Source organism: Oncorhynchus tshawytscha, linkage group LG31 (assembly GCF_018296145.1).
Source record: "Oncorhynchus tshawytscha isolate Ot180627B linkage group LG31, Otsh_v2.0, whole genome shotgun sequence".
Taxonomy (NCBI): domain Eukaryota; kingdom Metazoa; phylum Chordata; class Actinopteri; order Salmoniformes; family Salmonidae; genus Oncorhynchus; species Oncorhynchus tshawytscha.
The window spans coordinates 12,581,002-12,605,797 of NC_056459.1; the positions used below are offsets into that span (position 1 = coordinate 12,581,002).

Here is a 24,796-nt window from a genome sequence, read left to right on the forward strand (position 1 = left end):
GGGAAAAAACTATTTAATAAATTTTAGAATAAGGCTGTAACGTAACAAAATGTGGAAAAAGTCAAGGGGTCTGAATACTTTCCGAGTGCTTTCCTTGTTTGAAACAGCCTGGTGCATGCATCAATTTCAGAACTCGGCTGGACTGGAACGACTCTTGACGTCTCCGTGTGTAGCCACGAGGACAGTTTTAAAACCATTTGAGCCCCTTTCCATAGCATTACGACTTTAGTGCGTAAAAGGACGTTACCGTTATATACTCATACCCCAGCTATGTGCTGCTTTTCTGTATCAGATAATGTTGCATTGCTGTGGTATATCGGGACTCAAACGAAACAACGTTACCTGAATGATTATAATAGGCGATATTCCGAGAACGGGATTCCAATCAATTGCAGGTAATTTTTTTCATCCAGATGAGTCCATTGTAAAATGAAGTGCACACAGTTGTAAATACCGATTGTAGTGTTTTTTTTTTTTTTTTTTTTTTTTTTTTTTTTTAGGGTCATTTTATATTGGTAATGCATAGGCTACTTTACAATCACATTCTCTATCCTAGTTCGTGTTTGTGTGATACCCTACTGTACATCTAGTTGTGTGTGTAGTGGTACTACTTCGATGTGATGGGAATTGGGTGCGTGTGTGTACTTGAGCGAAGAGCATCGTGAGCTCTGCTGAGTTGATCCTGCATGAGTTCTCTGCGCTGCTCCCAGGGGAATGTGTTGTCTGTATTGTATCAGTACCACATACCAGTAGTCATCATAACATATTAATTGTGAGAGTTTCAAGTCCATACGTGTGTAATATTGTGTGTGTGTGTGTGTGTGTGTGTGTGTGCGCGCGCGCCCAGTTTCCTTGAGCAACGCATGACTAGAATGAAGAACTCGTGGCATCATCATTGGCGACCACAGCCACAAAGTCATAATTATAGCTAAACCCGCCTATTTAAAAAAATGTATCTTCTTAAAAATATTTTAACCTTAACCACACTGCTAACCTTATACATAACCCTAACCTTAAGTTAAGACCAAAAAGCACATTTGTGTTTTCATACATTTTGTGGATGTGGTAACTAGTGACAACCGAGGCAAAGCTGGGCTGCACCTTGGCAAGCGAACACTCCCAACAAAGTTACACAGAAACTGAAGGAGGGGCAGAAATAAGGTGAACTTTTCCGCATTCCACGGTTAACTGTAAAGAACTCTGGCTGTAGGCCTATTTACACATGGCACAGGAAAGTTTGCTTCGTCGTTGTCTAGTTGTCCTCGTACATGTCACGAAGGAAAAGTAATTGCAACGCATTAGAAGACCAAACGGCATTCTGGCATTCAGTTGGGTGAGTGTTTTTCCTCAGGTTCTTCTCGAGGCATTTTTTACTTTCGGTATTTTCTCTATGATGTATGCTTCTCTCTATATATAATCCACCCAGACTACACACCACATGTTTGTACAATACGTTATTAACACATAATTAAGTCATATCACCCATTTTCTTTCAAAGTCCATTCATTGCGCATCATTGCAGCAATCATAGCGCTCTGTCTCTCGCTCATTCCCGACTAAAAAAGGTGGAATACCTTTTGGAATATACATTTTTATCGGGTTGTGTTCTGCTACGACCTGATGGTAGTAATGGATTGACAGAATCTGAAGGTTGGTCATTTGAACATGAGAAAGGTTGGCACGTTACCCACCGTTTCTTTTGGATACATTGTGCGCGTCGATGTTTGGTGTGAGTTACGGGATTTTTTTTTCATACCTGGTTGGTCAGAGCTTCTGATTAAAAAAAGTTTTGCTTTGCATAAAGTTTAGGCACCCTTACTTCTCTTTCTACCCATTGCCTTTCGTATTTCCCCAATTCCAACCTATCCAGCTTTCATATCATTATTGTGGTTTGCACATGATCATAATCTTCTCTAAATATTTTGCTCTATGTGGTGATCACTTCAGTTAGGAATTCGTAGTAGTATTTTCTACAAATGCATTCCAATGACTAGCTGGTCAACGACTTTATATGCACACACATGCATGCATACAACACACACACACACACACACACACACACACACACACACACACACACACACACACACACACACACACACACACACACACACACACACACACACACACACAGGGTAAGGCCAAACTCAACATAATGTTGAAAAATGAACAGATCACATTCGCTTAGACACACAGGTGTGGTCAGGGTCTGCAGTAGCCCAGTAATGGATTGAAGGAGCATAACGTTACTCCTTATAGTCCAACGACCGCATATGTTCTGTTTAGAGGCATATTGGCTCCGGCAAGCCGAAACAACATCTTTCTCACACTTATTCTTCAGAATAGAGTGCCCTAGGGCTCCCGAGTGGCACAGAGGTCTAAGGCACTGAATCTCAGTGCAAGGGATGTCCCTACAGTCCCTGGTTCGAATCTAGGCTGTATCACAGCCGGCTGTGATTGGGAGTCCCATAGGGTGGTGATAAGTTGGCTCGGCGTCGTCCGGTTTTGGCCAGGGTAGGCCGTCATTGTAAATAAGAATTTGTTCTTAACTGACTTGCCCAGTTAAAAGAATATGAAGCAGTAAGCCACAGTCTGTCTGTTTTGGCCCACGTTCAGGAGCGAGGCCTCACTTTTAGCCACTTATCGGAGCTCTTGACATGATGACGTCATAGTGCACCATTCAAAGACAAGGGCCATTGTGCCACTGTAGTGTTATTGGGGGAAGGGGTGCTTTTGTAGTTGCGCGGGAGCTGGTTCTTGAATCAACACAGTTGTTCTCAGAATGTTGTACTTTTGTTGACTTCATGGTATTGGGGTAGGAAGCTGGGGGTGGATCACGAGGGGAATCTCGGGAATCTCTTCTTGGTAGAGTCTGGCATTGGATTTACTGTTCCACATGGGAGGCAACAACATATAGGAATGATTTTTAGCACATGGCTGAGGGGAGGGGACATGCATAAATACAGTCAGAGTCTGAGAGTGAAAGAGAGTATACAGGAAGACACACATGCTGTCACTAATAGACATATTTCCCTACTCTGACAGACAGACAGACAGACAGACAGACAGACAGACAGACAGACAGACAGACAGACAGACAGACAGACAGACAGACAGACAGACAGACAGACAGACAGACAGACAGACAGACAGACAGACAGACAGACAGACAGACAGACAGACAGACAGACAGACAGACAGACAGACAGACAGACAGACAGACAGACAGACAGACAGACAGACAGACAGACAGACAGACAGACAGACAGACAGACAGACAGACAGACAGACAGACAGACAGGGTATGGTGTGTTCAACAGTCACTTGACCACTTCTCGTCCCCTGTTGGTATCATCTCCAACTCACTCTTTCTTCAGAGAGCCTGAGCTTTCTCTCTCTCTCCGAACCAGCTCTTCCCTCTTCTGTCTTATGCCTAAACGTATCTCCCTTCTCCTCTGTCTCGTCCTGCGAGAGGTCGTTAGCTCACTCTGTCTCTCTTGTCTGTATTCTTGTGTATTTTATACCTCTTTTATTACTATTTTTTTTATTTTGTTATAGTTTTTTTTTACTCTGCATTGTTGGGAAGGGCTCGTAAGCAAGTCTACACCAGTTGTATTCGGTGCATGTAACAAATACAATTTGATTTTCCCTTGCTCCCTCTCCTACTTTATATGATTGCAAACTGTTCAAGTTGACCCGTCTTGTCCTTGCTCTCTTTCTCTCGCTCTCTTTCTCTCTCTTTTTCTCTTGTTCTTTCTCCCTTTCTCATGCCATATTTAGCTTTAGCTGTCTGTCTGTCTGTCTCTGTCTGTCTTTATGATGCTGGTTTATTGTCAGCCTTTTTTTCTCTTTCTCCCTCCCTGCATTGGGTTAATTATATTAGGCACAACTGGACTTCTTCAAGGAGAATACTTCTCTACAGTTATTACCAGTAATCAAAACTGATCACCAATGGTTTGATTTACTTTAACACTTTAGGCTTTCTGAGGGTTTTAGCCTGTTATTTTAATTGTTTGTTTTCACACTATGGGTGGAAATAGGAGACAAAGGGCTGTGAGACAGAGGTTTAATCCTAGACACATGAAAAGTGGGATGTATACGGAGGGTGCGGGGCAACAGAAGACAAATAGCAGAGGGACTAAGGATTTTAGAGATTGGGTCAATAAGGGGGTTTACGGGACTCTACCCAGAGGGGCAGATCCCGGGTGGAAAGCCATACCCTCTGCCCGAGACGATAGCGGGAGCCGGGGTCTGGTGGTGGTCCGCCTGTGGCCGAGCAGGGAAGGGTGTTGCGGATGTATTCCACCCATACAAGTTGCTGGCTTCAGGTGGTGGGGTTGGCGGAGAGGAGGCAAAAAAGAGCTATCTCCAGGTCCTGATTGGCTCGCTCCGACTGGCCGTTAGACTGGGGGTGAAAACCTGAGGACAGGCTGGCCGACTACCCAACGAGGGTGCAGAACGCCTTCCAGAACTGGGACGAGAACTGAGGACCAAGATCAGCGACCATGTTGACCATGTCGACCAGAAGTCCATGAATCCGGAAGACGTGTTGCATGAGCATGGCAGCCTCCTTGGTTGAGGGTAGCTTGGGAAGGGGAATATAATTGGTGGCTTTGGAAAACCTATTCACCACCATAAGGATGGTGGTGTTGCCATCTGATAGAGGAATCCTTATTCTGCACACACACAGTGCAGGCGGCGACGAAAGAGGAGATGTCAGAAACCATGATGGGCCACCAAACACGTTGTCGGAAGAACGCCAGGGCCCGACGGGAGCCAGGATGGCAGGTGAGTCTAGAGGAACATTCCCGTTCCAGGACCGAGGATTGGGCAGAGTCCTGGACAAACGTCCGGTCAGATGGTGTAGCAGTGGGGCTATACAGGCGTGAGAGCGCGTCAGGCTTCCCATTCTTGGACCCAGGGTGGTAGGAGATAGTAAAGTTAAAAGGAGTGAATAACAGGGCCAATCGAGCCTGCCTTGAGTTGAGTATTTATATACTACAAATTAGGAATATTTTTGGAACTAAAACTTTCTCAATTTCTATATGATTTATTACTCTATTACTTGAGCCAGTAAAGAGGGCTTTACTATTCTTAGGTAGCGTAATTACTTTTGCTTCCCTCCAAGCCTGAAGGCACACACTTTCTAGTAGGCTTAGATTGAAGATATGGCAAATAGGAGTGGCAATATCGTCCGCTATTAAGTTGGCAAACACCAGTGGCTTGTTATTGTTGATAGACAACAATAATTTTTTCACTTCTTCTACACTCACTTTACGGAATGAAAATTGACAATGTTTGTCTTTCATAATTTGATCACTTATACTTGGATGTATAGAGTCAGCGTTTGTTGTTGGCATGTCATGTCTAAATTTGCTATTCTTGCCAATTAAAAAATAATTAAATTAGATGGCACTATCAGTGGGTTTTGTGATTCAATGAATGATGGAGCTGAGTTTGTCTTTTTACCCAAAATTTCATTTAAGGTGTTCCAAAGCTTTTTACTATCATTCTATGTCATTTATCTTTGTTTCATCGTTTAGTTTCTTCTTCTTTTTATTCAGTTTAGTCACTTGATTTCTCAATTTGCAGTACGTTTGCCAATCGGTTCAGACTTATTTGCATTGCAATTCCTTCAAAATGGGTGCGGTCCAGAAATGATTTAAATCAAATGGAACGACCATTATGCCACTACTGTTGATTCATTGTTCTGTCACTGTTTATGGTTTTAACTTATTTGTGCTGTAATAGAGCCCCCTGTTTTATTATGAGCCAAATCCTAATTTCAGACATGCACGTAGGCCTACAACTCGAACTCAAGCTAATATCCTCCATTGGCCTCAACTGAAGATATATATGAACATTTGAGTTGCGGGTGCACATCTCAATATTGGTGGTATTATACATTTTGCTTAGAGATATGTAGTGGTGTAATGATATAATATGATGTACTGTTTAAATTGATTTATTTTCGTTTTTGTGTGATGTGTGTTGTGTTTAGACCCCCATGAAGAGTAGCTGCTGCCAAGGGGATCCATAATACCCCCCACAAAAAAAAAAAGTCAGGATTCAATTTATCCCCTATGCCCCACAAACTCAACTCTGGACCTCAAAGCCAGTTACACTGTTTTGTTTTTCATTGTTCCCCTCTAACCCGGGACGCCAGGTGTATGCAATTCATTATCAGGTAGAACAGAAAACCAGCAGGCCCCGGACCACGTAGGGTAAGAGTTGAATACCCCTGCATGCTATCACGTTTGCCTTAGAACTGTGATATTAATTGTTTTCTTTCTCTCTTTGTTCAGGTCCTGACCTGGTGAAGCGATAGTTGAGCGCACCATGCAGTACTTGGACTTCAACCAGCAGTAATATATAGTGGGTGGAAACGGAGGGATAAACTGGGGAGAGAAAGAGAAGTATGGCCGTCTTTAATATGCTTGAGAATGTGGAAGACCTCTATGAGATCGGAGAAGTACTTGGGAGGTAAGGATGGACATTATAAAAGGTATTCTTGCATGAGGCTGTTTAAGTGAGGAAGGTATTTTAACTTCAATTACTTTTCAAGGTCAATTTTGCATATGCTGTCTTGCTCCATAGCTCAATGTGAACTAACATTCAATGTAAGCAATTGGAATAATTCATAAACTGACATAATTGTGTATAGAAAGAAAATACTGAAATGTCAAGAGTTTTTTAAATGTTTTACCCATCTACCAATAAGGTGCCCTTCATTGCAAGGCATTGTAAAAAAATACATTGCAATTACACAACACAAATAAATCTGTGTTGTGTTCAGTAGGAACACATTTTTATTGGACAAGCTCAGGAAGGACCTACCTATTTCAAAACTTTTCCAAACAACAACTAAATTGTCTCATTCTGTCGTCACCCCAGTGGCCACTTTGGGCAGGTGAGGGAGGTGCGCGAGCGGGCCACAGGGGCCCGCTGGGCTGGGAAGTTCCTGAAGATCAGGAAGTGTGCTAGCAGCCGGCTAGGCATGGAGAGGAAGAATGTGGAACGGGAGGTTGAGGTCCTGCAGGCCCTACAGCATCCCAACATCATGGCCCTGAAGGATGTGTTTGAGAGCCGGGCCGAGGTGGTGCTGGTGCTGGAGCTGTGAGTGTAGGGGGAGGTCTGACATGAGATACATGCAGGGCAAGTCATTCATTTCCGATGATGTGGCTGAATTATGTAGTAGAGTTAGAGGAAAACTCCACCCAAAAACTCTTTTGGTATTTGTTTCATTAGTCCATTGTTGATATAATCCCAAAATGTTTTGGATGTCAGCAATCAAGTTTTCAAGATATATAACTTTCAAAATACAGAAATACAGCCTGTTTGATGCATTTTGTTTGCATCATATGATGCTGCTTGGGCGGTATCTAGATTGTCGTACCTTCAAATATTAGACAGCAAGGCTCTTGATCCAGGAGGGGATTCTCTACTGATACCAAGTGAAGCTTGATTTTTGGAAGAAGCTAGTCACTCAGCTAGATGGCTAACTAGCTACTAAATGAACACACCGAATGCACAACAGCAGAGCATTTAGCACATTTTAGACAGTTAAATTAATAGTTACAAGATATTTAACTGGCAAACATTTAGTTATAAGTACCAGGCTATCAGTATGCTTTATAATGAAAAATTGCGACAGGTTGTAACGGTTTTCTTGAGTTGAAGGAGAGGCAGACCAAAACGCAGCGTGGTTATTATTCATGGTTCTTTAATAAAGAAACTATACTTGTATAGACTAACAAAACAATAAATGTGAAAAACCAAAACAGCCCTATCTGGTGCAAACACAGAGACAGGAACAATCACCCACAAAACCCAACACCAAACAGGCTACCTAAATATGGTTCCCAATCAGAGACAATGACTAACACCTGCCTCTGATTGAGAACCATATCAGGCCAAACATAGAAATAGACAAACTAGACATGTAACATAGAATGCCCACTCAGATCACACCCTGACCAAATAAAACATAGAAACATACAAAGCAAACTATGGTCAGGGTGTGACAGTACCCCCCCAAGGTGCGGACTCCGGCCGCAAAACCTGAACCTGTTGGGGAGGGTCTGGGTGGGCATCTGTCCGCGGTGGTGGCTCTGGTGCTAGACGTGGCCCCCACTTCACCATAGTCTTAGTCCACCACCTTGTCCGCTTCCGTGGCCTCCTAACCACGGCGACCCTACTAAATGACAGAGGGGCTGCAGCTCGGGACAGAGGGGCGGCAGCTCGGGACAGAGGGGCGGCAGCTCGGGACAGAGGGGCGGCAGCTCGGGACAGAGGGGCGGCAGCTCGGGACAGAGGGGCGGCAACTCGGGACAGAGGGGCTCCGGCAGCTCGGGACAGAGGGGCTCCGGCAGCTCGGGGCTGAGGGGCTCCGGCGCCTCGGGGCTGAGGGGCTCCGGCAGCTCGGGGCTGAGGGGCTCCGGCAGCTCGGGCTGAGGGGCTCCGGCAGCTCGGGGCTGAGGGGCGAGGCAGCTCGGCAGTGCTGGAGGGAGGGAGGCTCCGGCAGCGCTGGACAGGCGGGAGGCTCCGGCAGCGCTGGACAGGCGGGAGGCTCCGGCAGCGCTGGACAGGCGGGAGGCTCCGGCAGCGCTGGACAGGCGGGAGGCTCCGGCAGCGCTGGACAGGCGGGAGGCTCCGGCAGCGCTGGACAGGCGGGAGGCTCCGGCAGCGCTGGACAGGCGGGAGACTCCGGCAGCGCTGGAGAGGCGGGGCGCACTGTAGGCCTGATGCGTGGTGCTGGCACTGGTGGTACTGGGCCGAGGACACGCACAGGAAGCCTGGTGCGGGGAGCTGCCACCGGAGGGCTGATGCGTGGAGGTGGTACTGGATAGACCGGACCGTGCAGGCGCACTGGAGCTCTTGAGCACCGAGCCTGCCCAACCTTACCCGGTTGAATGCTCCCGGTCGCCCTGCCAGTGCAGCGAGGTGGAATAACCCGCACTGGGCTATGCAGGCAAACCGGGGACACCGTGCGCAAGGCTGGTGCCATGTAAGCCGGCCCAAGGAGACGCACTGGAGACCAGAGGCGTAGAGCCGGCTTCATGGCACTTGGCTCGATGCTCACTCTAGCCCGGCCGATACACGGAGCTGGTATGTACCGCACCGGGCTATGCACCCGCACTGGGGACACCGTGCGCTCCACCGCATAACACGGTGCCTGCCCGGTCTCTCTCGCCCCCCGGTAAGCACAGGAAGTTGGCGCAGGTCTCCTATCTGGATTCGCCACACTTCCTGTGTGTCACCCCCCAATACATTTTTGGGGCTGACTCTCGGGTTTCCTACCGCACCGCCGTGCTTGTCTCTCCAACTCCATTCTCCCCTCTTCGCACTGCTCCAGCGAATCCCAGGCGGGCTCCGGCACTCTTCCTCGGTTGACCGCCCACCTGTCTATTTCCTCCCAAGTTGTATAATCCAGACTTTGTTGCTCCTGCTGCCGCTGCCTGTCACCACGCCGCTTGGTCCTGTTGTGGTGGGTGATTCTATAACGGTTTTCTTGAGTTGAAGGAGAGGCGGACCAAAACGCAACGTGGTTATTATTCATGGTTCTTTAATAAAGAAACTATACATGAATAGACTAACAAAACAATAAATGTGAAAAACCAAAACAGCCCTATCTGGTGCAAACACAGAGACAGGAACAATCACCCACAAAACCCAACACCAAACAGGCTACCTAAATATGGTTCCCAATCAGAGACAATGACTAACACCTGCCTCTGATTGAGAACCATATCAGGCCAAACATAGAAATAGACATACTAGACATGTAACATAGAATGCCCACTCAGATCACACCATGACCAAACAAAACATAGAAACATACAAAGCAAACTATGGTCAGGGTGTGACACAGGTGAAATGAAGAACGCAGTCTTTTTTATATCCTAACGTATTGCACAAATTGACTGCAGGTATTTAATTAAAAAGTAGCTACAAATATTACAATTTATTTTAAAACATCAAAGAAATAGTTTAAATGGTTATTAACGGTATTGAAAAACCATACCGTGGCTATTTCCAAATACCCTGGTATTCAGAAATTATTCATACCCCTTGACTTAATCCACATTTTGTTGTGTTACAGCCTGAATTCAAAATGGACTTTTCTCTCTCCCCCATCTACACCCAATAACCCAATAATTTATTGAAAATGAAATACAGAAATATCTAATTTACATAAGTTTTCATACCTCTGACTCAATACTTTGTAGAAGTACCTTTGGCAGCGATTACAGATGTGAGTCTTTCTGGTCTCTAAGAGCTTTCCACACCTGGATTGTGCAACATTAGCCCATTATCCTTTTCAAAATTGATCATTGCTAGACAACCATTTTCAGGTCTTACCATTGGTTTTCAAGTAGATTTAAGTCAAATCTGTAACTCGGCCACTCAGGAACATTCTCTGTCTTCTTGGTAAGCAACTCCAGTGTAGATGTAGCCTTGTGTTTTAGGTTATTGTCTTGCTGAAAGATTAATTCATCTCTCAGTGTCTGGTGGAGAGCAAACTGATCCAGGTTTTCCTCTAGGATTTTGCCTGTGCTTAGCTCTATTCAGTTTATTTTTGATCCTGTCCTTAATGATTACAAGCATACACATAGCATGATGCACCCACCACAATGCTTGAAAATATGGAGAGTGGTACTTACTTAGTAATGTGCTGTATTTGATTTGCCCCAAACATAACACTTTGTATTCAGGACATAAACTGAATTGTATTTGCCACATTTTTTGCGGTATTACTTTAGTGCCTTGTTGCAAACAGGATGTATGTGTATTTTTTTATTCTGTACAGGCCTCATTTTTTCAGTCTGTCAGTTAGGTTAGCATTGTGGAGTAACTACAATGTTGTTGATCCATTGGCCTCATGGTGAAATCCCTGAGTGGTTTCCTTCCTCTCTGGCATCTGAGTTAGGAAGGATGGCTGTATCTTTGTGACAGGGTTTATTGATACACCATCCAAAGTGTAAGTAATAACTTCACCTTGCTCAAAGGGATATTCAATGTCTGCTTTTTTACCCATCTACCAATAGATACCCGTCATTGCAAGGCTTTGTAAAACCTCCCTGGTCTTTGTGGTTTAATCTGTGTTTGAAATTCACTGCTCGACTGAGGGACCTTACAGATAATTGCATGTGTGGTGTACAGAGATGAGGTAGTCATTCAAAAATCATGTAAAACACGAGTATTGCACATATAGTGAGTCTATGCAACGTATTATGTGACTTGTTAAACACATTTCTACTCCTGAACTTCTTTAGGCTTGCCATTACAAAGGGGGTTAATGTCTTGACTCAAGACATTTCAGCTTTTTATTTTTAATTCATTTGTAAAAATTTCTACAACATGATTCCATTTTGACATTTTGGGGTATTGTGTGTAGGCCAGTGACAAAATGTCTAATTCAGGCTGTAACACAACAAAATGTGGAAAAGTGAAGGTGTGTGTATGGTATACCACCCAAGCCTAATGATGCGTTTCGGATCATATGATGCTAAATGCATCACACTGCCTGTATTTCTGTATTTTGAAAGTTATATCTCAAATCAAAATCAAATCAAATGTATTTGTCACATACACATGGTTAGCAGATGTTAATGCAAGTGTAGCGAAATGCTTGTGCTTCTAGTTCCGACAATGCAGAAATAACCAACGAGTAATCTAACCTAACAATTCCAAAACTACTACCTTATACACACAAGTGTAAAGGGATAAAGAATATGTTCATAAAGATATATGAATGAGTGATGGTACAGAAGGGCATAGGCAAGATGCAGTAGATGGTATCGAGTATAGTATATACATATGAGATGAATAATGTAGGGTATGCAAACATTATATTAAGTAGCATTGTTTAAAGTGGCTAGTGATATATTGACGGGTATCTTAAACTTTATTGCTGACATGCGAAACATTTTCGGTCTATATCAACAATGGACTAATGAACAAATACCATACGTTTTTTGGGGGAATTTTCCTTTAAGTTCTGACACCTCTCCATTTCTCCTCGTTCCTCTTTCAGTATTAGTGGAGGAGAGCTGTTTGACTTCATTGCTGAGAAGGAGAACCTGACTGAGAGCGACGCCATCGACTTCATGAAGCAGATACTACTGGGCGTGGGCTTTATGCACAACAAACAAATAGGCCATTTTGACTTAAAGGTAAATTATGCTAGTGTTGATTTGACATATGATCCAACTTCTTTAGTTTGTTCTCACTCTATATGATATTTAAGAATCCAGTGCTGCAATAGTCTGTAGTAGTGGTTTACGCTAACCTCCACAATAACACTGCTAAAGTAGTATTACACATACAAATAGTACTACACAGCTTGTTTATTTATTGAATCCAAAATCCTAGGCTTTTAGGTATGAGTGCTTACTGTGAAAAGAGCATATCTGTATTCATCCATCCCAAAACCACACAAACATGCTGACACTGCTACTTATTAGTGCAAACGTCCATGTCGCATGCTCATGTTTGTATCCACAGCTGCCACTAAAAGGAGTGTGCCTGTGCACTAGGGTGTTGAAGAACATGCTGTTCACGGTCCTGTTGGTCAGCATGCTGCTGACCTTTATGGTCAGATTGTCCTAATTTTGCATGTAAAATGTGTACTCCCCTTCCACGATCAGCCGGAAAACATCATGCTGTCGGACAAGATGGCACCAAACCCCGACATTAAGATAATAGACTTTGGGCTGGCCCACTGCTTGCAGTCAGGGGAGGAGTACAGGTGCATGAGTGGCACCCCCCAGTACATTTGTGAGTAGTACAGTCCTTTCATATGAGTTAGGACCTGTTTAAATACTATGTAAATTCATGCATCCTTCCCCTCTACCTACAGTTGTTGTGAATAACTTATTGACATGACTGGATTCTTGAGGGCTTTGTAGTGAAACCTATTGCTTACATTATATGCAAATTGTCACACCAGTGATTACTTTTAGGAAGGAAACAGAAGAAAAGGACAAGGACAGACTAAGCTACGTTCAGGACTGTTTCTGCCACCATGGTGCATCAGTCAGAATGTGAATCCGGAGATGTAGCAGTAATCCAGGTTTAGGGGTATTTATTACACAGTTGAACACAGGAACGAACAGAGGCACACGGGGGAGGGCTTGGAATGGAGTTAGGGCTTGTAAGGCCGGTAGGAAGGATGTGACTTGTAAGGCCTTGGAGATAGGATTGGATGTGGTGGTCTGGAAGGGATTTACAAAAGGGAGACGTTAGAAACACATCAACATAAAAAAAAAGTGCAGACAGGACAAAGTACTACCAAGTGACTTACAGAGAATGGACTTAAGATAACCACAAACTAAGGAGGCTGCCAGGAATAAACATAAAAGGTAATTATCATAGCATGGATATAAAGGATACAACATAAGTTCAGGAAGCATAAAATACATGGTTGACATTTTACTTCTACAACTTAAGGCACCCTCATCATCACAAGAAAGGCAGGGCCACACCCCTTGGCATCACCGAGCAAACTATTCTAGTGTGTAGGAAGGAGCATGCTGGTTAAATGGGGAACTGAAAGTGGTGAAAAGGGCAGAGGAGGGGTGATTTGGGAGTGGAAACAGGTGTGGTGGAAAGGGGCAGATACGTTATTAAAGAATTTGAACAGGCCCCTTGTAATGTAGTGCCTATGTGGCTGAGCTCTCTTCTGTGGAAGTGAGCTCCTATTTCTAGGTCCAGGTGTTTCCATGGAGACAGTACAAGAAGTGCAGTGTCATGATCTGTGTTGATGGTTTTACATAAACTAGGGTGGTTGCAATTCCAATTGAAACAGGAAGCGATTTGGATGGTCTAGGAAAGTTGCCATTTCGGGTCATAACTACATTACCCTCCAACCCAGATAATTTCAGCAACCTCTTATCAATATAGTAATTATATTCTACATACTTAGTAATATATGACAAAGCAAAATAATCCTTAAAATCCTATTAGATTTTGAAACAACTGGTAGTTTGCCCCAAGACACACATCTCAAGCTGTCAAACACTATCAGCTTCAACACAGATTTGGTCAGCATGATAAGGTTGGCATGGTTACAAAGCTGGCCCTGTTTGGAATTCAAATGTGTTTGCCCAGCAGTAGCAGATAAAGTACTATAGGTTTAAATAATACAATGCGACTGGTGGAGGAAGTTATCTCAAAGTCACTGGCGTTGGTCCTACCAGTCAAACAATCTATGAATGGTTTTCTGATAAAGGCAGTGTTCAGTTTGCATTCTTGAAAATGAAAATGTTTCATTCACAGTAGGTGTGAAGTCTGATAGGCCATTGGGGTTTGCGTATGTTTCAAGAATGCAGCTACATGCATAGACAAGTCTCTCAGATTGCTTTACTGCCATGAAATACCATTTGTAGATATTGCCAAAGCAGTATAGTGGTACAACATTTCAGTAAATACAGTACAATGCAATGAGGATAATGAAATACAGTTAATTTCAGCAGTAATAATAATAATAGTACATACAGCTCCAAAATTATTGTGACATTGACCCATTTTTTGTTGTTGTTTGTCTCTGTACTACAACACTGCATTTGAAATGATACATTATAGTATGAGGTTGTTGGATGCATTTGCTGTTTGTTTTGATTGTGTTTCAGATAATTTTGTGCCCAATAATAATCCGTGGTAAATAATGTATTGTGTCATTTTGGAGTCACTTTTATTGTAAATAAGAATAGAATATGTTTCTAATCACTTCTACATTAATGTGGCTGCTACCATGATTAAAGATAGTCCTGAATGAATTGTTAATAATGATGAGTGAGAAAGTTACAGATGCACAAATATCATACCCCCAAGACGTGCTAACCTCTCAGCATTACAATAACAGGGGAGGTTAGCATTTTTGTGCAGGTATGATATTTGAGTGTCTAACTTTCTCAATCATATTCCAAACTTTATTGTATCATCTCAAATCCAAAGTGCTGGAGTACAGAGCCAAAACAACAAAACATCTGTCACAGTCCCAATACTTGTGGAGCTCACTGTATAATCACCTCTCCCTTTCTCAGCCCCTGAAGTGATCAACTACGAACCTCTGAGCACAGCTGTGGACATGTGGTGAGTGTGTGTACCGCCACCTCTCCCAACATACACACTCACACACACACTTGCATATACAGACACCTAAATGGAACCTCAAAACACACACCCATCCCACACCTCTTGCTACCCAATAATAACCTCTTGGAAGGGGGACATTCTTTATATATATATACTTGGGATGCGTTCAGGCATGTGTAGGCACGCTCTCTCCTTTCCCTGAAAACACAATGTGACTGTTTCTGGTTGAATGCATTAGCTTCACTCTGAGTTCAGCCACTGTATAACAATCCGATTCTCTAGTGGGTTTCGGATACTGTGTTGTTTTCTTTACACAGAGATGAACTGTTTTGAGTCTAAAGGGTCGGACTTAATTGTAGTACTGTGGAATATGAGTGTACCTAGACGCGCTACACCCCAGCGTTAATAAATGGTGCAAAAATATAAGGACTTTGGGGGGAAAAAACAACTTACCCCAGGACACTTCATATTGTGACTATCCCCGAAAAAGTAAATGAGCATTCAGATGTCTGTGTTGATCTTTGAGGTTTATTTTAGGGACAAACACAGGCTTATGTTTTCGATGTGTCATACCCCTCCCCCAGAGCCTCAGGCAGGAAAATGTTAGAGGAAGCTTATTATAGTACATTTGGAAATACGAACGCAAACATTAAAAAAACTACTCACCACAACAGCTCTGTCTACATCCTTTGGAATAAAGTTAAGATATTGAGATAAGAACTGAACCTCTCTAGGGCCTCCATGAACAAAATAACCACATGACTGTTAGATCTTTGTTTGTGTTTACATCCCCCCTATAGGAGCATCGGAGTGATCACCTACATACTGTAAGTTGAGGGAGAAAAGGGGGGTGCTAGTGTACATTTGGATTTACACATATGCTCAATTCCAAATCAACCCGTAGCCTACTATAACCCTATACAAATGTGACAATATTGCCATTTTCCTCTGTTGATTTGGAATTGGGCTATAGTAACAGCAACCTTCTTTTCCCCGACTCCGCTTATTTTCCCAGACTGAGTGGTTTGTCCCCGTTCCAAGGGGACACGGACGAGGAGACACTGAGGAACATCATAGCCCTGAACTACAAGTTTGATGACCACCACTTCAGCATGACCAGCGCCATGGCTAAAGACTTCATCCAGAAGCTCTTTGTGAAAGATCAGAAGTAAATAAGGCATTGGTCATGGGTAATTTGGCCAACTAGGATGTCCTTTTACGATGTCAAGAACAAATATGGATCGGTGACTGTAATAGTGAATGGATCACTTATTTTGTGACTTTGCACCTATCATAAATGGACAGATACTTGTTTTTTTCAGCCTCTATTGATAGAATAGGAACTCTGTATTGTATGAATATATCACCCTTTGTCTGGCTGCCTGCGGTTGCCATTGTTTGTCTGCCTGTCTCTGTGTAGTGAAATAATGACAGCTGAGAACGACAGCTTTTCCCCCCAGCTGCTTTTAATAGAATATGAACTTACATGTATGAAATTAATAGATTACCCTTTAACTGTATGTGGCTGCCACTGCCCGCCTGTCTGCCTTTCTCTGTTTGTCTGTCTGTGTGCCGATCCTTATCGTCTCTCTGTCGGTCTGTCTCTGTGTAGTGAGAGAATGACCGCTGAGGAGTGTCTACACCACCCCTGGATCAAGGTGAGAGTCGGCAGCACAAGGCTTTGCTCCCGACAAACGGTTTAATATTACACGTTTAATATGTGTACTTGTTATTAATCTCCTTCCCTCATCATCGCTTCCTCTTTTTTAGCCTCTGACACGGAAACAGGTGGCCAACAGGAATCGCTCCTCCATCAACATGAAGACCTTTAAGAAGTTCAATGCCAAGAGGAAATGGAAGGTGAGTAGGATATGTGTCCTATATTTGTCCTATCATTTTATGCCATATCACATATTATGACACTGAATAAAGCTCAAATCTTGAAAAAGTGCATGCGTTTTATTACAGATAATGATATCAAACGGACGTCATTGATACACAGTCAATGCTTGTCTTGTGGAACTAAACTAACAAACAGGGCATGAACGTGACACGGTAATGTTTAGTCCGAAAAAGGCCCTTTTCATGTCTACTCTGTCTATTAGAACACAAAGTGCACTGACATTATAGTCTGGGACAACAGAGTACATGTTCACTAAATGTAGTTTTACACAAGACAAACACAAAACCGGTTTTGAACGTACAGCCACATTGAGAAACAGGGCCTATACATCGTAGTGTTAGTTAAGGGCGGTGCTCAAATAACACAACAGCAAACGTTGACACAGCATGTTGGTCGATATTTACTCTTACTTACTCTTCTGTTCTCCTGATCTGTCTTTTTTCTGTCTAACATCTGACTCTTATATTCTGCTGTCCCCTCCCTCCATCCTCCCCTTTTCTTTCTACCTTGTTTCATATCTCCTTTCCTCTGATCCTCTCGCTCTCTCTCCCTCTCTGTAGATGTCATATAACATGGTATGGATGTGTAACAGGCTGCATCGGCTGAAGCTGCTTTGTAAGACTAGTGCATTGGCGGGCGAGGAACTGGTGAGTAGTAAGGCTTCCATGACAGTCCAACGAAGAGTTACACTTGAACGAAACCCATTACATTGGTCATTAAGTGTGCCCCTCATTTCCAACCTCTATTGTTAAAAATGCTATATTTCCAGGTGTTGAAAATGAACAGGTGATATAGCCTACTGTATCCTTAACTCAAATGGCTTATCATCCAAACTTAGCTTATCTCTTGTTTTTATGTGTTTGAGGACATCTATAAAATCACATAAATAAAGACTAAAAAGGGAGCGTGGGGTAGAAAACATTGCATAGAACTCGACTGTATTCAAATTCCCTTTGCACACTACTGAGCCAAACCGAGCCAAGCCAAGTTGTACTGGACTGGCCTACATGATTACACATTCATCTTAGTTGCTTGAACTGTTCTGAAAAGAACAATGTGAAAATAAAATAACCGAGCAAGCACACTATAATTTGTCTGCCCTATAGTGTGAATCCGATAAATGAGAACTAACCTGCGATATCTCTCCTTGTCAGAGACCGTGTGAGAGTGACCAGGAAGACACAGAGACCAAGCCAGCCTCACTCATTCGCCGGCGACTCAGCAACAGTTCATAGACTCGACCACCAGGGGGGAGACAAAGCATCAAGCTGCAGTGCACAGTTTCCTTTACAGTGACACAACCAAGCCTACAGTATTTGCACTCCCCCTTTACCAGGCCTCGAGGGAGGGTAAGACCAAGACAGGCTGACACAAGTGCCGGGCACACAAGGAATTTTCGGGCTCTATGTCCCTACATGAGACTTTTCCTTGATGAAGTGGAATGGAATCTATGGCACAAGGCCTGTGAAGGCTCAACTTTAGGCTCAATGCACTTCAGGTGGATTGGAGGTAATTCCAGTAAGAGCACAAGTACAAAGGTGTGATGGCTTCCGTGAGGGAGCAGATATTTAACAAGGCTCTCGATGGAGTAAAATTTAAGAAAACCAAGCATGACTTGTTTTTAAGAGTTCAGCTCACCATTACTGTGGCTTATTGCATGTTTTTATGGTGCTTTTGCAGTTGTAAAGGTCAACTGATAGCAGGCGGTGACATTATTGTTCTTATGGTGAAGTTACTGATTTGGGGATGAACAGTACTGGATTGCCAGGTAGGTCACCCGTGATACAAGTCAGTATTCGACGTCCATCCATGTCGGAGGATGTCAGGAGGGGAATATTAATGTATTATATTATGTTATATACAGTATAATAATACAATTATACAATATTATATAATGCTATACAATTATAAAATATCTAGTGTCCTAAACATGATTACCAAGTACTCTCATATTGTACGACGGACAAATGTTTTAAGATAACTGACCAGTATAAATAGCACAGCAAATGAACTTTTAAAGGTTCTACTCCTAGAAATAGGACAATGAATACATTCTAGTTTTACTAATCCAAACAATGTCGTCCTGCATACAGTAAATACTCTGAACACTCCACGCTCTACTGCAGTGTTTCCCAACCCTAGTCCTCGAGCAACCCCAGCAGCACACATTTTTATTTTAACCCTGGACAAGCACACCTGATTCAACTTGTCAACTAATCATCAAGCCCACAGTGAGTTGAATGAGGTGTGTTTGCAAAGGGGTACCCAGGGTTGGAAACACTGCTCTACTGAACTAGTAGCGTTACTGAAGATCATACATTGATGCATGACAAGTAACGTGACATGTTGGTCTATGAATGATCTTTTTGTGAGAACTATATACGTTTTCTGTTTCTCTAAGAAGTTTAAGAATTTGTTTTCTTTGATTATAACCTTGTGAAAATACTTTAAATCGACTGTCAGTGTTAAGTGTGGTTATTTTAAATAAAGGTACATGGTGGTCAACAGGTTTTGTGAATACATTTTGGAATCATCCCCCTTGCACACTTTTTAAATCATAGGGAATGGAACAATGGTGCAGGCCATACTTTTTAATCAGCTCTTAATATTCTAACTTATACCAGAGTTTTGCACATCTGCACTAGTTTAACTCTGCAATGTGTCATTGTTGGTCAGGAGGGACCTGAATGCTGTCAAGCCGCATTCTTAAAAAAGTGTCTGGGTAAATAGGAGCATGACCATTGTGTAATAGCCCACTCTTGAAGCTGTAGCCTATATTTTGAGGACCAAAATTAAAATAAGCCTTTGGGCTTTATTGTACTAATTCTCCTTTAAAAACAGTCCTATGTAATTTATCCCACTGGAGCATCTTATTTTTCATTCAAATAGATACATTTATTAATTAAAAACAATCTTTCGGACGAGTGCAGATTGGGGTTCCAACCGGGTTCCAACAGTCTTCGGTCGCCCTCTGCAGGAGTAAACCAAAAAGCACAAGAACGAATACATGGGCTGGCCCATCAATGATTTCTCTATTGATGAGAGATGATCAATGCAGAAAAAAACAGTAGTGAATTGATTGCCTTATCTGGTCCATTATCAACCCGAAAATTAGTTGATATAATAAAGTATCTCATGAAATGTCTAGGCCTATAATAAAATTATAATTCTATAATAGAATACACTTTTGTGAGAGATAAATAATGTTAGAGTTACATTTAAAGCTATAATATCATGTTTACATATGATACTATCAAAGAGTTGGTGCAAAAACAAAACATGAACAATAAAACAATCTTTCATGTTGCACTCCATGTGATTTTCACTTATAAGTCATTTCTACAAATCCTATCAATCGGTAATCAAGCGATAAGTTGAAATTCAAATAAAGTTTCATGTATGGGTTTAACAAAATTCCAAAAACGTTATTTATATTTCATGATAAATCATTATTTGTAATAAACCCGTCAATTAAAATGTGCACGCGCGCGTCTCAGTCCAAAGCGCTTGAGCTGCACGCACGCGTCTCAGTCCAAAGCGCTTGAGCTGCACGCACGCGTCTCAGTCCAAAGTGCTTGAGCTGCACGCACGCGTCTCAGTCCAAAGTGCTTGAGCTGCACGCACGCAGTCCACAGAAGGAGGAGATGGGGGAGTAACGACTCTCGCAGAAGACCAAGGGGCAACACGACAAGAAGTTATTTGGCGACACTGCTGAGGCGGGTCAACAAACAAATGACCGAAGACTTCGTGTAAATATTCGACCTGGAAAATCGTTTGGCAATATTCTTACGAAGCAGTCTAGGTGGTGTCTTGAAGCTTGTTTCCTTTTGGATCAGGTTATTTTCTCTGGAACTATTTATTGGGATCTCGCGCAGAAAGAAACTGATTGATTTAAATCCAAGAAGAAAGGTAAAAACCGCCGAGAGAACTTCTTATTCAAAATATAACTAGGAACAATGAGTTTATACACCACCAAATTATTGTACGAACTTTGAAACAGAACAGTAGCTATTTGCATTTTAGTGAGTGGATGTTTCGTGGAGTCAGGTACGAACATCTTCCATTTAAAAAAACGTGAATTCGTCTTAATTTTATTCACATTTGCGTCGATATAACCCGTGTTTTCAGTTAGCCTAAATAGTGTAGTCATCAAAATCCGTCTAAATTAGCCTACATACAATTATACTGTAGCCTAATTACTACCTTGCTTGTAATATGCTACGACTTGCTTACCTCTAAATTTAGCGTTAAATAAAATGGCAATGTCTTGACCATTCAGAGCAAACCTAACAGTGCGGGTGGCTTACACTAAGTTAAATATGTATCTAAACCTATACTTAGTTTTTAAAGTCTTGTTTCTCCTGGGTTGTTCTTCTAAAGTAAAATGATACACAAGGCAATAGTAAATATGTCGTCTCCTACGAATGATGCAGCGCCCTTCTCCCGTCTTGGGACAATCAGTGTAATTTTGTAAATGCCAGATCTCAATGACAAGACACATCATTCACCCAAGTTTCAAAACATTTTTGCCAGTGCTGTCAAAGACATCACGTACCGACCGAGACAGATCCTCTCCCCGATTTCATCGTAGGGGGACAATAAACCCTAGGAGCTGGAGACCGAAAGTACAGGAAGTTATGAGGATGGCCACCTTTTCAGAACACTTTTCTCAACAACAGTAAAAAACAGCACTACAAAGTATGCTTTAGCATGTATTTCATTATTCTAAAGAGAACGCTAGACTGCTATAGTTTTACAGCAATAACTCAGCTCTTAGACTCATACCCCATTCATACAGAGGGCTTTAACTACAAAGTACCTTCCTTTTGCAGGTTCAGAATTGTGGGGGGCAAAAATAAGGGATTCTACCAATGTGCATATTTAGTCAATCAGACTTTACCTTAGTAGTGTAGGTCTATAGGCAACAACCAGGCAGCAACTGTAGCAGAAGCCCTTTCCTCAATGTACGTGTGTCTGGGTGTCCCCATTTCCATCCTAAAGAGATTAGCTAATGAATGCTTGGAGTCATAGGGAGGTAAGGTGAATTCAAGACCCGTTGGCCATCTCTCCCCCAGGAGTCCCAATTGAGTAGAATCTGTAGATAGTCACGCTCAATGTTCAGTTAAGAATGTGTATCCCCCTGAGAGCGAGAGAAAAAGAGTAACACAACAATCCTTAAAGTCTTTAGCTGTTTTGTGAAGGGCCCATGTCTTTGTATTACGGTACATCCCCCAAAGCACTTGTTACCTGAGACTAAACCATCCTCATCGTGCTGCCTGACGGATTTCACGCTTGAAGTGCGCTACTTACCAAAGCCGAGCTGTCGGAATGAAAAAGGTCAGAGAATGAACTTGTCGAGAAAGGAAACCAAGATTATGCAAGTGAAGAATAGCTTTTGAAGGTACTTACTTAGAACTTCTGATACAGGTCTGTCTGTGAGAGGTGGAGTAATGGAGGAAAGAAAGACAATGGGGGGGAAAGAGATGAGGAGAACGAGCAATGTTGTGTGGTAGCATTTTGTCACTTTGGATGTAAAAATGACTCATGTATTTTCCTACCTTCAACCATCTTTGTTTTATTTCCAGAAAAACAGGGATGGAAATAGGCCAGTGCTTTTATTGGCACTCCCAATATAAATTTGTGCAGCACCATAAATGTTGAAATATTAACGTTAGCAACCCCCTAGGCATAAGAATATCAATGGTGTTCAAGTCCACTGTTCACTCTCTCAAGAGTCAATGTATAATTCGACCCCTGCTTCAAAATGTTCCCACATTCTATCTTTGCCTTAGAACATAAACTGCAGCCTGGCTAATCGCACATCTGTTTTGTGCTGTCATGATGACCCCTATGGTCATTGTCATGCTATACAGTACAAACAGATCTGAGACCTGGCTACATGAAGTTACCACTGTACCAAATGGCCCCCAGGCAAACTCTCAAAAAGAAGCACTGGTGACTTAATTCACCTCACCCCCATGAATAGGAAGAAAGAGCAGGAGACTAAAGACAGAGAGGGGGAGGGAGGTAAGTGGGGGGTTTATGGTGGGGAATGAGTGACTGACATGAGTTGGGGGATGGAGTGATGACATAGGGGGACAGATATAGGACAAAGACTAGAGCGACAGATGGAGAGAAGGTAAGAGGGGCAGTTATGTCTTCTTGCCTAAAGTTTTAAAATTCTACCCATTTTGAGTCTTTCTGTTTGTGTCTACTGTCTTTCTATAGGGGAGAAAACTGCAGCATGTGATGAAAGTGTAGTTGGCAGCATTGACCGCTGCAGCATGTGGATGTCAGGATGCAGCTATGTCAATTGAAGAAATCCGGTGCAACCATGTCAGTGAGATTATTCCTTTTATTTTATAGAGCTGAAGTGTGAGGGTCTGCACCAAGGCTAGTAGTAGTAGGTGGCTAGTGCGTAAGAGGATAAACTGGTAGAGTTCTAAAGTACTCAAACCAAGACATATTGTGGTAATAGTGGGAACTTTTCAAGTATTTCCATCGTAGAATAGAACTCAATGGGCAACAAATAGAAGACACTGGTGCTTGTTTTAAGAAACCAAAAGCTAATTTGTCAATACAGGAAGTAATATGTAATTATCATTTTAGCATGTCATTTTGAAGAGAATACCAGGTACCAGGTAAGTAGTGGACTAATGAGGAATATTTATTTACTCAATATATTGAATAGGTGTAATTTTATTGAATAGTGGGACTTTAGAACAGGTCTTTCAAACTTGAGTTTTACCAATTATATTTACTTGTGTTTTGATGCTTTGGTTGCCCATAGAGACTGTTCAAACTTGTTTGCCGAACACTATTCAGTGCTTTGTGTCCTGTCACTGTGTCATGCACCTGCAATCTGAATGGACATATAGTATTACTGTACACACCATCTCTTTCTTTCACTCTCACGGGCTGGGCTGTTGCATCATGTGTGAATGCACTTTCAGATAAATATTCACATACTGCTAGACATGTCCAGTATGCTTGCAGACTTTTCACTCTGTCACACACAAATGTGCACGGACACACACATTCATTCACTCAGAGTTGAACACTTGACGTATTTGCTGACCCATCACACTCCCCATTGTTTTCCATGTTTGCTCTATGGGGCTGAACAAGGATAGGGCGGGAGAGAGTAGGAATATGACAGTTGGATATGATGGGAATTGTTAGAGAAAGACGGAAGACAGATATAGAACCTAGTCAGAATAGAAAGAAAGGATAGGGGGATAAAGGCCTACTAGTACAAAATAACCTTTATGCTTATATTGTTCATACTGCCAGGATCAAGTTATTTTCTTGTTGAAGGCCTACTGGTAGTTGGAAGAGGAATTGTTAAACTGCAACCAGTTAATCCCTTTTGTATACAGGTTTATACTCGCGACTCATTTGGAGTAGGGTCTGTGTATTTGGTGAAAACAAGCCATTTCAAACAGCTGTTATGCATTAATGATCTTCTATTAAGAAGCTCAGCTGAAATTGGCATTGAAGCTCCATTGTGTTGTATAGATCTGTGTTGCATTCTAAGTGTGTGTCTAACTATTTCCTTTCTCATGCATCTGAGCATAACCCAGCTTTTTATATGCTATCCGAGCTGACACGTGTATATCCATCCATCCATCCCAAGGCAAACCAAAATGTCCTGCAACAAGCTGCTTGTCAAAACACAGCATTCCCCAACCTGATATTAATTACAGATTGAATAGAGGGAGGAATAAGGAGAGGAAGAGAAAGGAATGAGGTGGGAGAGGATAGAAAAACACCTGCGGGAGTGAGCAGAGGTTG

At 42.5% G+C, this 24,796-nt stretch overlaps 2 protein-coding genes across 4 annotated transcripts in view; both read left to right on the forward strand.

Moving 5' to 3' along the window:
• Window positions 1-1,115: 1,115 nt before the first annotated feature.
• LOC112229689 (death-associated protein kinase 2) lies at window positions 1,116-19,507 on the forward strand. The gene is made up of 12 exons (XM_024395657.2): window positions 1,116-1,333; window positions 6,306-6,483; window positions 6,895-7,116; window positions 12,038-12,176; window positions 12,651-12,780; window positions 15,048-15,096; window positions 15,900-15,926; window positions 16,115-16,267; window positions 16,712-16,757; window positions 16,870-16,959; window positions 17,563-17,649; window positions 18,157-19,507. Exons 2-12 carry the CDS (start codon window positions 6,419-6,421, stop codon window positions 18,235-18,237), a joined length of 1,089 nt encoding a protein of 362 aa, XP_024251425.1. The 5' UTR covers window positions 1,116-1,333; window positions 6,306-6,418; the 3' UTR covers window positions 18,238-19,507.
• Window positions 19,508-20,642: 1,135 nt separating this feature from the next.
• The window catches only part of LOC112229686 (rho guanine nucleotide exchange factor 2), a 67,601-nt gene continuing 63,447 nt past the window's right edge, over window positions 20,643-24,796 (forward strand). For 2 of the 3 annotated variants that reach the window (XM_024395643.2, XM_024395644.2), the window contains exons 1-2: window positions 20,643-20,911; window positions 23,231-23,338. In XM_024395643.2, coding sequence (XP_024251411.1) covers window positions 23,309-23,338 — 30 coding nt within the window. In that variant the 5' untranslated portion in view covers window positions 20,643-20,911; window positions 23,231-23,308. The remainder of the gene's footprint in view (window positions 20,912-23,230; window positions 23,339-24,796) is intronic. The other variant, XM_024395645.2, reaches the window with a different exon arrangement.

Coding starts and splice junctions, on each gene's coding strand:
- LOC112229689 (XM_024395657.2), top strand. CDS start 6,419: ATGGCCGTCTTTAATATGCTTGAGAATGTGGAAGACCTCTATGAGATC. Junction 15,927..16,114: donor GGAGTGATCACCTACATACT/GTAAGTTGAGGG, acceptor TTATTTTCCCAG/ACTGAGTGGTTTGTCCCCGT. Junction 16,960..17,562: donor ATGCCAAGAGGAAATGGAAG/GTGAGTAGGATA, acceptor CCCTCTCTGTAG/ATGTCATATAACATGGTATG.